The sequence below is a fragment of the Podarcis filfolensis genome (assembly GCF_964270895.1).
Source record: "Podarcis filfolensis genome assembly, chromosome: 7".
Lineage (NCBI taxonomy): Eukaryota > Metazoa > Chordata > Lepidosauria > Squamata > Lacertidae > Podarcis > Podarcis filfolensis.
Genome location: NC_139603.1, coordinates 77,483,766 through 77,496,381, shown reverse-complemented (window position 1 = coordinate 77,496,381; position 12,616 = coordinate 77,483,766). Strand labels below are relative to the sequence as shown.

Genomic DNA, 12,616 nt, shown 5'->3' with positions numbered 1-12,616 from the left:
CTCTCTGTTTGTGGAATGCTCCACAAAATTCTGTTTGTGGAATAATAATAATAATAATAATAATAATAATAATAATAATAATACACCTTCAGGCGCCAGGCGAAAACATTTCTCTTCATCCAGGCCTTTGGCTGATTAACATTCTAAGGCCCTTTTAAATGTGTTTGTGGGAGGAGGGAGTTTGTGGGAGTTTTGTTTTGTGCTTATTCTTACCATGTATTTTGTGTTTCCTTTTTGTATTTTTATTCTGTGAACTGCCTTGAGATCTTCAGATGAAGGGTAGTATACAAATTGAATAAATGAATAAATAAAATCAACATCCTATGGTGGACCACAGCCAATTACTCATTATTGCCAGGCTATATTGATCACCTTTGGTCTATAACGTGATTTCCCCCCATCCCCCAGCAATAAACTAAGCTATAAAAACCATGCAGGTATTTTCTATGTGAGCTTGCTCATATCCTATTTAAGACTCATATAAATAGAAGCTCATTTACTCATATGAATATAAGCCCCTTGGACACAAACGCTCAGCACTTCTTACCTTTGTCGATTTCCACAATGTCGGGCTCTTTTGCTGGTGAGGCAGGCAGTTCTTTAGGCTTATACAGAAACTGCTTCAGGCAATTGATGGTGTGGGTTCCAACCAAAGTGCTGCGTCCAAAGGCTCTCCAGTCAACTACACAGATGCTTAGAGGTGGGTGCAGCAGTTCGTTTTCAGGAAGTTCCTAGCAGAGGAGAAAGGACAAGATCCGATAATAATCAGTTCTTTGTCTTCTGGTGTGGTGGTTACCAGAATTTACTCGCTGGCCCATTGATAATTTTGTTATAATCCTAGATGTAGCAGCTATCTAATGCAGAGAAATACAATATAATCCCCTTTGGCTTCACTAACTGTTGTTGTTTTGGTTTCCATAGAAATTTGGCCTCTTCAGATCTTCCAAACTGATGAAACTTTGTCCGTGACTCGAGAAATTTCACCTACCTGTACATGTTTCTTTTTATATATTCTTCACACAGGACTCCCAATGATCTCTCATCCTCACCTGTTTAGCTTGAGCAAAGCTGTAATATTAAATGTTTCTAGAGTATTCTTGTCCCTGTTGCACCCAAGAACCGCCATATTTTGCTCTTTGCAAAATCTAACAGGATAACTCTAATTTGATCTATTAATTCACAAGCCCCATTGAACAATGGGCCCGTCGCCTCTTGGTAACTCCCAAATGTCTGCAAGCAATTTACAATAAAAACAAATCCTTATAAAAAATCACCAGCATTTTAGTGAAGGTTGCTCATAATAAACACATTTTTGGATGCCATTTTGACAAAAATGCCCCTTTTTGCAAGCAATCTGCCCTAGTATAATGTATTTTGGATGTTGCTTTCACTAATGTATGCACAGCTTTTCTGCACACTTCCCCTAATACACACATTTTTGTGCATATTGTTCAGTTCGAGAACTCTATCGTGAATCTTGGAGATGTGCAAACTTAAAAGGACAGCTGTGTTTTGGTTCTTCTATAGGTTTAAGAAATGCGAATTAGGCAGTTTCTTATTGAAATGTAAACTTACATTTCTCATCCATCCCTAGTGAAATCCACTCTCAACTAGCGGTGCGGCAGGGGGCGGTGCTGCGGTGCTGTGTGTGGCAGTCAGCTCAGCGGGATCCCACCTTCGTCGCCAGTGAAATCTACTCGGAGTCGAGAGTGGATTTCCTGTTCTTTATTCAGCTCATAGTGGTGAGGAGGAATGGAAGTCCCCCCCAAATACCTGCTTTATATGCATTATTTACACAATGGGCTGCACGTGATTGGCTAATTCCGGGATTCTCCCGTAAGCCAACCAGGTTGTGGATTCACTTCTATCTGGAGCTGGATTGGGTGGCTCCTGCAGACCAGTCATACTGCTGCATTGTTCTAGGACCAATCAGACTGCTGCATTCTGAATCCTATTGTTCTAGGACCAATCAGACTGCTGCCTTCTGGATCCTATTCAACTCCGTACATAACACCTAGGTTGAATATATGAGACCCCCACAGTTTATCCTCATAAGAACCCTCTGAGGCAGCTTTAAGTTTAGGGATGATAGCTGGTCTAAAGTCACCATGTGAGCTGCGCTAAAATTGGAGCCACCATCTCCCCAGCCCCACTTCTGAAGAAAAGAAAAGAAATTGGCATCTTCTTTTACTGCATCCTGGCTGGCTCTTAATTATCCCATGGGTTATTCCCAAACTTTACTCTGCTTCTTGTTTTTCAGGGGGGGGGGGAGGTAAGAGGGAGTCTGGCCAGCAGCAAGTTATACCTACTTACCACTTCAAACCAGTCTGCCTGGACATTAAAATTTGGGTTGTTTTTGTAGCTCTGGATGACACACGATTTCACCCCTTTGCTGGCACATTCAATGAGAACTTGTGGGCGATCCACAGAAAGGAGCTGAACCTTCTTCAGTTCACGGAGACCCCAGAAGAGAACCTTCAACGGGGATAAGAAAAACACTTAGCGTGTGCGCAATTCATTTCCGTACATTATCTGAGTACTTGCAATTGCAACAGTCCTGCAAGGTAGACCAGGTTATCGCCCTCTGTATTTCAGATGTGGGGATAGAAGGGACGAGGCTCACAAAATGGTGACCGGCCTTATACTGGTCCGATTCAGCCTAAGGAAGCTTTCTGTGTTCTAACTTCGCCTGTTCTGCATTGTTCTCTTCAGACATTCACCCTGAACACACAGGAGCAAGACGTGTGCTCCCAGCATTTCCTCATGCAGCAGTCTTCATCCTCCACTCCTGACCTTCACATATTTATTGCAAAGGCCTGGATCAGGCAGGCAGGGTTTAAGTGCATTCAGCTGCACCACCAAGCTGTCCTAATCTAAGGTTACCAGATTTTTTTTCAATGAATCTGGGGACACTTTTCAACTTCAATGGATTTTGTATGGGGACTGATTTGTAAATCCAGGAAACGGGGATGTATGGTAACCTTACTCTGATAGGCAGCATGAAGCCTCCCTTCACAGCTTAGTTGCTGGGGTCAGGGAAGGTGGAGGCAGCCTGGAAGCTGCATCTTAGAGCCCCTGCACCACCGTCATATGGGGACTTCTGAGCAGCTCCTGAAGCCAGCCAGAGCCAACTGCTCCGGGCTGCTAAGACTGCCGCTGCTGTGTTTCCCAGGGACACTAGATGAAATCCGGGGACGGAATTTGTCCAGGGACTTATGCGCAAATCTAGGGACTGTCCCCGGGAAACGGGGACATCTGGTAACCCTATCCTAATCACAGGGAAATTTCTGATTACATTCATGCCTTCCCACAGTGCAAAAAGGTAACGTGGGGTGGAGCGGTCATGCCCAGTGTCAGGAGAGAGCCAGCAGTAAATCACACGAACTAAGTGGAATTAACTCTTTATTGGAAAGCAAAGAAACCAGGATCAGCAAAGGAGTGTCAGGCCTAATGAGCACAGCAGCTCTTCTTCAGTCGGTCTTGTCCCTGTGAAGAAGTTGCAGAAGCTGGAGGTCCCCACCTCCCCACAGCTGCTTAAGTGCTTCAGGGTTCTCCCCAAGCAATCTGAGACAGCGCCGGCATGCCTGCCTTTGCTCCTCCCGCTGCGTTCCTCTTCTGGGAGACGGGGGGAAGAGCTTATTGCAACAGGAGGGGGAGACATCTCTGTCTCTTCACCAGCCTGACCCATCTCTGCCTCTTGGCCTCCTTTCTCCCCTGCTTCAGCTTCAGCTTCTGCCTCTGATTCTGGACTTCTCTCTGCCACAGACTCTCCCCGCACACTAAGCCCTGTTACCTCTTCAGCTTCTGACACCTCCACCTCCTCCTCCTCCTCCTCCTCCTAGTCTTCTGACCACTCATTGTCATCCCACCACCAATTGCTGGGCTCTGAGCCTCCTTCCTTTGGAGGTTCCCCAGTTGGTTCACCATTCTTCTGCATCCAATAAGTCCCAGCAGGTATGGGCTTGGAGTATATGCCTCAGGCCCCCACACTTTTTGCCCTTGACTGTTCTGGCTAAATGCCTGAAAAGTGCTCTTCCCCTGACCATTAGGTCCGGTCATGGCCGACTCTGGGGTTGCGGTGCTCATCTCACTTTATTGGCCGAGGGAGCCAGCGTACAGCTTCCGGGTCATGTGGCCAGCATGACTAAGCCACTTCTGGCGAACCAGAGCAGTGCACGGAAACGCTGTTTACCTTCCCGCCAGAGCGGTACCTATTTATCTACTTGCACTTTGACGTACTTTTGAACTGCTAGGTTGGCAGAAGCAGGGACCGAGCAGTGGGAGCTCACCCCATCGCTGGGATTCGAACCGCCGACCTTCTGATCGGCAAGCTCTGTGGTTTAACCTACAGCGCCACCCACGTCCCTTCCCTGCCCCTTAAATGGTGACAAATAGCACCTCGAGTCGATTCTTTAAAAACTGATTTACAAACTGGGGGCGAGGGAAAAGGGAGAAAGAGAATAATGAGTTGTTTTCAAAGATTTATGCCCAGCAAGTTTCCATCTCTTCTGGATAAGAATCTTGCTTGGCAACTGCAAATAATTGGAATCTCTAAGGCTGCGTGTTATGTGTCTAGAAGAAAGTATTTAACCCCTGTTGCCATACACGGAAATATAGAGAGAGGAGCCATAGCTCAGTGGAAGAGCACCTGCTTTGCAAAAGGTCCCGGGTGCAAAGCCCTGTGTCTCTAGGTAGGGCTGGGAACATCCCCAGTGTGAAATCTTGGAGAGCTCCTGTCAGTTAGTGTCAGCGATACTGGGCTGAATGGACAAATGGTTTGACCTGGTAGAACAGAACAGAACAGAACAGAACAGAACAGAACAGAACAGAATAGAATAGAATAGAATAGAATAGAATAGAATAGAATAGAATAGAATAGAATTTATTATTTATACCCTGCCTATCTGGCTGGGTTTCCCCAGCCACTCTGGGCGGCTTCCAACTGAGTATTAAAATACAGTGGTCTGTTAAACATTAAAAGCTTCCCTAAAGAGGGCTGCCTTCAGATGTCTTCTAAAAGTCTACTAGTTGTTGTTCTCTTTGACATCTGGTGGAAGGGCGTTCCACAGGATGGGTGCCACTACCGAGAAGGCCCTCTGCCTGATTCCCTGTAACAGTGAGGGAACCGCCAGAAGGCCCTCGTTCTGCCTCCCTCAGTGTGCAGGCAGAATGATGGGGGTGGAGACGCTCCTTCAGGTATACTGGACCGAGGCTGTTTAGGGCTTTAAAGGTCAGCACCAACACTTTGAATTGTGCTCAGAAACGTACTGGAAGCCAATGTAGGTCTTTCAAGACTGGTGTTATGTGGTCTCGGCGGCCGCTCCCAGTCACCAGTCTAGCTGCCGCGTTCTGGATTAGCTGTAGTTTCCAGGTCACCTTTAAAGGTAGCCCCACGTAGAGCACATTGCAGTAGTTCAAGCGGGAGATAACTAGAGCATGCACCACTCTGGCGAGACAGTCTGCGGGCAGATAGGGTCTCATCCTGCGTACCAGATGGAGCTGGTAGACAGCCGCCCTGGACACAGAATTGACCTGCGCCTTCATGGACAGCTGTGAGTCCAAAATGACTCCCAGGCTGCGCACCTGGTCCTTCAGGGGCACAGTTACCCCATTCAGGACCAGGGAGTCCTCCACACCTGCCCGCCTCCTCTCCCCCCAAAACAGCACTTCTGTCTTGCCAGGATTCAACCTCAATCTGTTAGTCACCACCCATCCTCCAACCATCCTCCAATAATGTCTGGAAGTGACCCAAGTTGGCCTTGATTTGGAAAGACCTGGGTTCAAAGCCTTATGTAGCCATGAAGCTCATTTGCAGGATTGGGTATGGGGGTTAGGGGAAGCCACTATCTAGTCTCAACTGTGCCTAATTCTTGGGAGTATTTTGAGGACCAACTGCAGGTATATCCATGTTCTAGCAACCTGAAGAAAGAAGTGTGATTTACAAACAGGATATACAGTGAATATCATTGGGGTGTCTTAAGCTCCTTTACCAAAAGTGGATACAGCAGATGCACATCATTTTAGCAGTCAAAATTAAAAAGAAGAAGAAGAAGAAGAAGAAGAAGAAGAAGAAGAAGAAGAAGAAGAAGAAGAAGAGTTTGGATTTGATATCCCGCTTTATCACTACCCTAAGGAGTCTCAAAGCGGCTAACAATCTCCTTTCCCTTCCTCCCCCACAACAAACACTCTGTGAGGTGAGTGGGGCTGAGAGACCTCAGAGAAGTGTGACTAGCCCAAGATTAGCAGCTGCATGTGGAGGAGCGGGGAAGCGAACCCAGTTCACCAGAATACGAGTCCACCGCTCTTAACCACTACACAACGCTGGCAAATTTAAAAAAATTAAAATTAAAAAATTAAAAATTATTTTTTAATTTAAATTAAAAAATTAAAATTAAAAAATAGTCCAGTAGCACCTTAGAGACCAACTAAGTTTGTTCTTCATATGAGCTTTCGTGTGCATGCACACTTCTTCAGATACACTGAAACAGAAGTCACCAGACCCTTATATACAGTGGGAGGGTAGGGTGGGGTTTTTCTCAGGAGGGTAGTAGGAGATGGGTGATTGGCTCAATCGGTATGGTAAACCTGTGGACGACTGTTAACAACTGCATTTAGTCCAACAGGAAAAAACAAGGGATAGTATGCAGGTGACCAAAAATAGTCTTAGCATGTGTAATGAGACAAGAATCCAATATATCTATTCAGACCAGGTCTCTCCAAAATGATCTGGAATAATTTTAGCAGTGTGCCTGCTGCAATGGCATACTCACCATGCTGCATTTTGAGTGACTTTCTCTCCTTGGTAGAGCTTAAAGGGAAATGTTTCTAGTTTGCAGGGTAGTAATTGGCGGACTCTTACGTCACTCAAGAAGCCATATGTTGTACCCTCCTTGAAGCAAGGCTGTGCAGAGTGCTGATTGGTGGCCTTTGTGACATTTGCGAAGCTGCATTTCTGCTCCTTATTCCCTTCTTGGAACAGTTTTTAAACCCGCCCCCCGCCAGCATTGAAGCAGTGAAACATGCAGGCGAATGCCTGACAACAAAGTAGAAAGTTCGACTGAAGCATTGGAGCAGAGATGACAGTCATAGATCAGGAAGCTATAGAAATGTGAAGGTGTGGCCTGAGGCTGATAAGAAATGAGACTCCGACACATCATTTTGTGTTAACTCACCTCTACTCTGTATTTACTCAAGACAGGTCTGATGTTGGCTGGGACTGGGTAGATCATACTGGCATCTGCAGGATCCACAGGTGGGAGGTTTTCAGGGCCGGAATCGGAGATCTGCAAAATGAAGCCACCTCAATGTTTTACTATTTAGATATGCTGCTTTTAAGGAAAAGTAAGAACCTACAAAGATTCCCCAGCAATTTTCACTGCAAGCCAAAAAGAGAGAGGTAAAGGTCAAGGACCCCTGGACGGTTAAGCCCAGTCAAAGGTGACTATGGGGTTGTAGCGATCATCTTGCTTTCAGGCCAAGGGAGCCAGCGTTTGTTCACAGACAGCTTTCCGAGTCATGTGGCCAGTAGGACTAAACCGCTACTGGCACACGGAAATGCTGTTTACCCTCCTACCACAGCAGTACCTATTTATCTACTTGCACTGGCATGCTTTTGAACTGCTAGGTTGGCAGAAGCTGGGACAGAGCAATGGGAGCTCACTCCGTCACGGGTATTTGAACCGCCGACCTTCCAATCAGCAAGTCCAAGAGGCCCAGTGGGTGTAGACCACAGTACCACCCCATTGCACAAGTGCCACCCCATTGCACAGTGGCCACAGATGGTTTATAAGAATCTGTGGCCATTTTTCCGGTTATACTAATAGGAGCAGGTGTTGGATGCTCCTAGAATATGCAGTAGAGAAGATGTGCCAGCTAAAAGATTATTACTAGTATTATGTCTGAAACCCTGGAGAGCGGTTGTCGTTCAGTGGAGACAATACTGAGCTACATGAAACAACATTCTGAGTTGTTCCTATGTTCCTAATTCTCAGCAACATACATTGTTTGACATAGTCATATTCTTCACAGCAGTCACAACAATGTTGCTGAAATTCACACCAACGGTTCTTAAGGCTAATTTGGAGTTGTTTGCTGTGTCTGGCTTATTCCAAACATCTCCTCCCATCTGCTGAACAGTAAAGATTCCTGGTTCTTTTGGGCTTTCCACTTGCATTTATGGTAGCTAAAATTAGAAACACGCTTTGGAAGTGCGACAAAACGGAAAGGCTTTAGAGAGCCGTTTTGCTGTACACAAAGCCATTCACTGCATATAAGAAGATCCCCGGAAAGCTCTTCTGTGTTATTGAATTACCTAAATCAAGTGGTTGGAGCCAATAACTGAGAAAGGGAAATTAATTCATTGGCTGACACAATGGTTTCAAAGTAGTTTGCATTGCTCAGCCCACCAGCACCAAATCCAAATTTCTCTACAGAATTTCGGATGTAACCACCTAAGAGCCAGCTAATTCTCATTTGACCCCATCCTCCTCCATACTGAGTCCTTTGATAGTGACACTGAGACTAAGGAGAAGGAGGCTGACAGCCAGTACCATAGCTGTCAATTTTTCCCTTTTCTTGCGAGGAATCATATTCGGAATAAGGGAATTTCCCTTAAAAAAAGTTGACAGCTATGGCCAGCACCAACTCCCTGGACAAAATGTAAGTAATATGGCAGGCAGCTGGGGACTGAATAAGGGAACATGAAGGATGATTGGGAACACCCCATTCATTCTAATGGACCAGCCCAACCGGGTACTTATTGTTAGCATCCATCTTTCTTGAGACACAATGGAGTGTGCCTCAGGGGGTGAAGCCAAACCACTGGGTTATCAGCACACTGAATGAGGCCCTGGGTGGCCCGACAAGACCCCCCTCTCAGCTTCGCAGGTGTGGTTCAAAGGAAAGCAGAGTAGTAGTAGTAGTAGTAGTAGTAGTAGTAGTAGTAGTAATAATAATAATAATTTCTTATTATTTATACCCCGCCCATCTGGCTGGGTTTCCCCAGTCACTCTAGGCAGCTTCCAACAAAATATTAAAAATAAAATGAAACATTAAATATAAAAATCTTCCCTAAACAGGGCTGCCTTCAGATGTCTTCTAAAAGTCTGGTAGTTGTTGTTCTCTTTGACATCTGGTGGGAGGGTGTTCCACAGGGCGGGTGCCACTACCTAGAAGGCCCTCTGCCTGGTTCCCTGTAACTTGGCTTCTTGCAGTGAGGGAACCACCAGAAGGCCTTCGGCGCTGGACCTCAGTGTCCGGGCTGAACAATGGGGGTGGAGACGCTCCTTCAGGTATACTGGGCCAAGGCCGTTTAGGGCACCAGGTTGGCTGCAGAGTTGCTGAAAGGAGGCGTACAAGACGCCATCCAACCGCTTTAGGGACCCCACTCTGGATTTGTGTAGGGTTTACTCCTTAGCCTGTTCTTCTCCTGAAGATACCCTGCAAGGCAAGAGAGTTCTCCTTCTCCTTGATGGGCTACCTTCCCAGGTTGACAGCTCCATCTGCCCCTCACTTCCCTCTACAGCAGAAACCACTTTCTTGACCATTGGATTCACTATTGGTCTTGTCTGCTCAATCTGCAAGAACTTGTCTTTGCACTGGGGTTTTGAGACCCATCAGCTACCCTCACCTGGTTTAGCTGGCCAATCAAAGTCGTTCCTGGAGTCTGGCTGCTGTCACATGCTGACAGCATCTAGGAGCCACAGGTGAAAGCTGAGTGCAGGAGTGAGGACCAAAAGTGGACAAACTACCCCAGGAAGAGCACGGCGTGTCCCCCTCCCGAGGTCCTACCCCTCTCCAAACACCCCATACATGCGTACTGGTCCACTGTGATTGTCTCACATTAAATTTTAGTTTTCTGAGGGCGCGGCCTGGTTCAGACAGTTTTTACCAATACAGGTCCATTATGAGGCGATAGAGTTTTTCACAAGGTAGCTACAGGATAATCACATCCATCCATTGGCAGAGTCATAATATAATTACTGCCGCTCACAAATGAAAGGTTATTCAAAGTTCTTCGCAGCGATGAAGCTAAATTATTTCTCTTGGAAAGGTCAAGGCATGGAGGAGCAATCTTAGGGGACATATAAAGTTTGCAGCTTTTGTTTCTATCAAATGAGTGCCACCTGCTTTTTATGGACTCAGATCAACCAAAGGGGAGTGTTTATGCTGAAGAAGAGAAGTTGCGTTTAATGCCTTGCCGAAGCACAGAAAAGCCTTGTCTAAATATACTGGTGAGCTGTGGAAATATGGAGAGCAGTGAGAGTTATAAGATGATTTACTGTCCTCTAAATATAGAACAGTCTGCTCTGAGCAGAATTCTAAAGTAGTTGTAGGTAAAACAGAGGAAAAGGCCTTCCTGACTTTTGCAAACTGATAAAGCTGATACAAATAACTCAGCAGGGACAGGTAAATCAGTCTGTCTCCAGTCCCTGACACTTTAATATGCATTAATCCATAAATCTGTTCAATCCCATTTTCACATTAATCTTCATTTGTGCAAAAAATGCTTTTAAATGCATATTTAAATATGCATCTACGTATTGTCACCCTGGCAATGCATTTTTAAATGTAATTTGATACTTTTTTTTTTAAGTTGAGAACTACATCAGAACTAGGGTTGGAAGAGAGTTTATTCAGTCTGCATTTTAAAGTGAAATGACCTAACTTGCTGGTCCCAGATTTATATATGGATTGGAAGGCTGGTGCCAATCAGATTATGCACGTCTTCAAATTTTGCAATACTTCTAAAATTGTGTCTACAAATGCATCAAAAACATTAAAAATCACATATTTTAGAAGAATGCATGGATAATACATGTTTTAGGTGAAAGTGTGTACAATTAAAGTGTGATTGAAACAAAATAATCACAAAAATATGAGACACCATATTTTCTTCTGCTGAGGTAGCAAAATGTCTTGGGCCAGCCTAGCATCAGCCCCAGCCTTTATGACCAATAATCAGGGAAGATGGGAATTGTAGTCCCCAGTCTCTGGATTGCAACACATTATATAGCCTGGTTTTACGAAAACAGAAGATCTCGTGGTTGGGAAGGATTCCAGTTCCTGAAGGAGTCCTCCCCACCAGTCAGTTTTCTCATGAGCAAGCAATCCTCTCTATTACTTCAGGTGGTAGCTGAGTTTTTGCACTTATTAGCCTGGTTCACACAATTTGCTAACCCTTGGTCATCATTCACATTAACAATAGTTAAGAAACCATAGGTAAAGCGAAAGAATCTTAAACCCTGGCCTATTGCGCAACAGAATAGTTAAAAGCGCCAGTGAGCGCCAGTGAGCCTTGAGAGTGGCTTGAATATTTCGCTGTTCTTCTGTAGCTTTTGGGTGGCTCCTTAGTTCGCGTGCAATGCTAAGCTTTGGTTCAGAGTCACTAAATAGGAGAAACCAACCACAAACCTTGGTTCACGTGCACATTTTAACCACAGTTAGTAAATCATAGTTAGGCTGCTGAGCTGGGTTCACACTCAACACTAAACCATGGTTTATTGAACCATGGCTAACAAACCATGGTTTAGCATTATGTGTGAACCATGCATACATACACAAAGCAGCAGCAGTGAGTTTGAAAGGGTGAGGAGAAACAGGAAGGGATAGCTTTCATCTCCTTGTCCCAGCAAAAAGAAAAATCACATACACACACACAAACAACAGCAATCCTGTGTTGCAAATGCACCATACTGTGTATCATCCTGCCCTGGTTGTTTTCAGACATTCACCAATAAAAAAAACATGGATAAGAATATTCGTTGAAGCTCACCTGCAGCAATTCAAATGCAGCAAGGAGATCCCCTCCAGAAATATTTCCAAAGTACACAGGGTGGTAACTAAGTTTAGGCGGCTCATATTTCTGACCAGCCAATGTTGTCACAGGAGCAGCAACGGTAGAACCAATATATTCTGATTTACCCTAGACGTTTTTTAAAAAGAGAGAGACTTAGCAGAACGTCATTTATCTTCACATTGCGCTGTTCATACAAAACCACCCCTACAACCAGAGTTTGGGATATGCAGAAGATCACGTCCACACCATGTATGCAAAGCACATTCAATGTGCATGATGTCACCCAAAGAATCATGGAAACTGTAGTTTACCCCTCGCAGTTTCCATCACCCTTCACAAACTACAGCTTCCAGGATTCATTGGGATGTAGCCATGTTCTGTAAAAATGCTTTAAATGCTTGGTGTGTCTTTAGGCCCTTCACAGCCTAGGACCCTCGTACCTATGGGACCGCCACTCCCGGTATGCCCCATGGAGGACCGTAAGGTCCATAAATAGCAACACCCTAGAGGTCCCGGGCCCTAAGGAAGTCAGATTAGCCTCAACCAGAGCCAGGGCCTTTTCAGCACTGGCTCCGGCCTGGTGGAATGCTCTGTCTCATGAGACCAGGGCCCTGCAGGATCTGATTTCTTTCCTCAGGGCCTGTAAGACACAGTTGTTCCGCCTGGCCTTTGGCTTGGAGCCAATTTGATTCCCTCCCCCTCTTTCTTTTCCTTTCTCCTCCTGTGATGAGGCTGCATTTTAATATTTTAATGTTGTATTTTAATCTTGTTTTTACGTTGTATTCATTCAACTTGTTTTTATTATTGCTTGTTAGCCGC

General features: G+C 45.3%; 1 protein-coding gene across 2 annotated transcripts in view; it reads right to left on the bottom strand.

Moving 5' to 3' along the window:
* The window catches only part of FER1L6 (fer-1 like family member 6), a 117,348-nt gene that overhangs the window by 39,676 nt on the left and 65,056 nt on the right, over positions 1 to 12,616 (bottom strand). For both annotated transcript variants that reach the window (XM_083621804.1, XM_083621803.1), the window contains exons 22-25: positions 11,774 to 11,923; positions 7,173 to 7,283; positions 2,314 to 2,475; positions 548 to 731 (exon numbers count right to left, since the gene is read on the bottom strand). In XM_083621804.1, the coding sequence (XP_083477930.1) occupies positions 548 to 731; positions 2,314 to 2,475; positions 7,173 to 7,283; positions 11,774 to 11,923 (607 nt within the window). The remainder of the gene's footprint in view (positions 1 to 547; positions 732 to 2,313; positions 2,476 to 7,172; positions 7,284 to 11,773; positions 11,924 to 12,616) is intronic.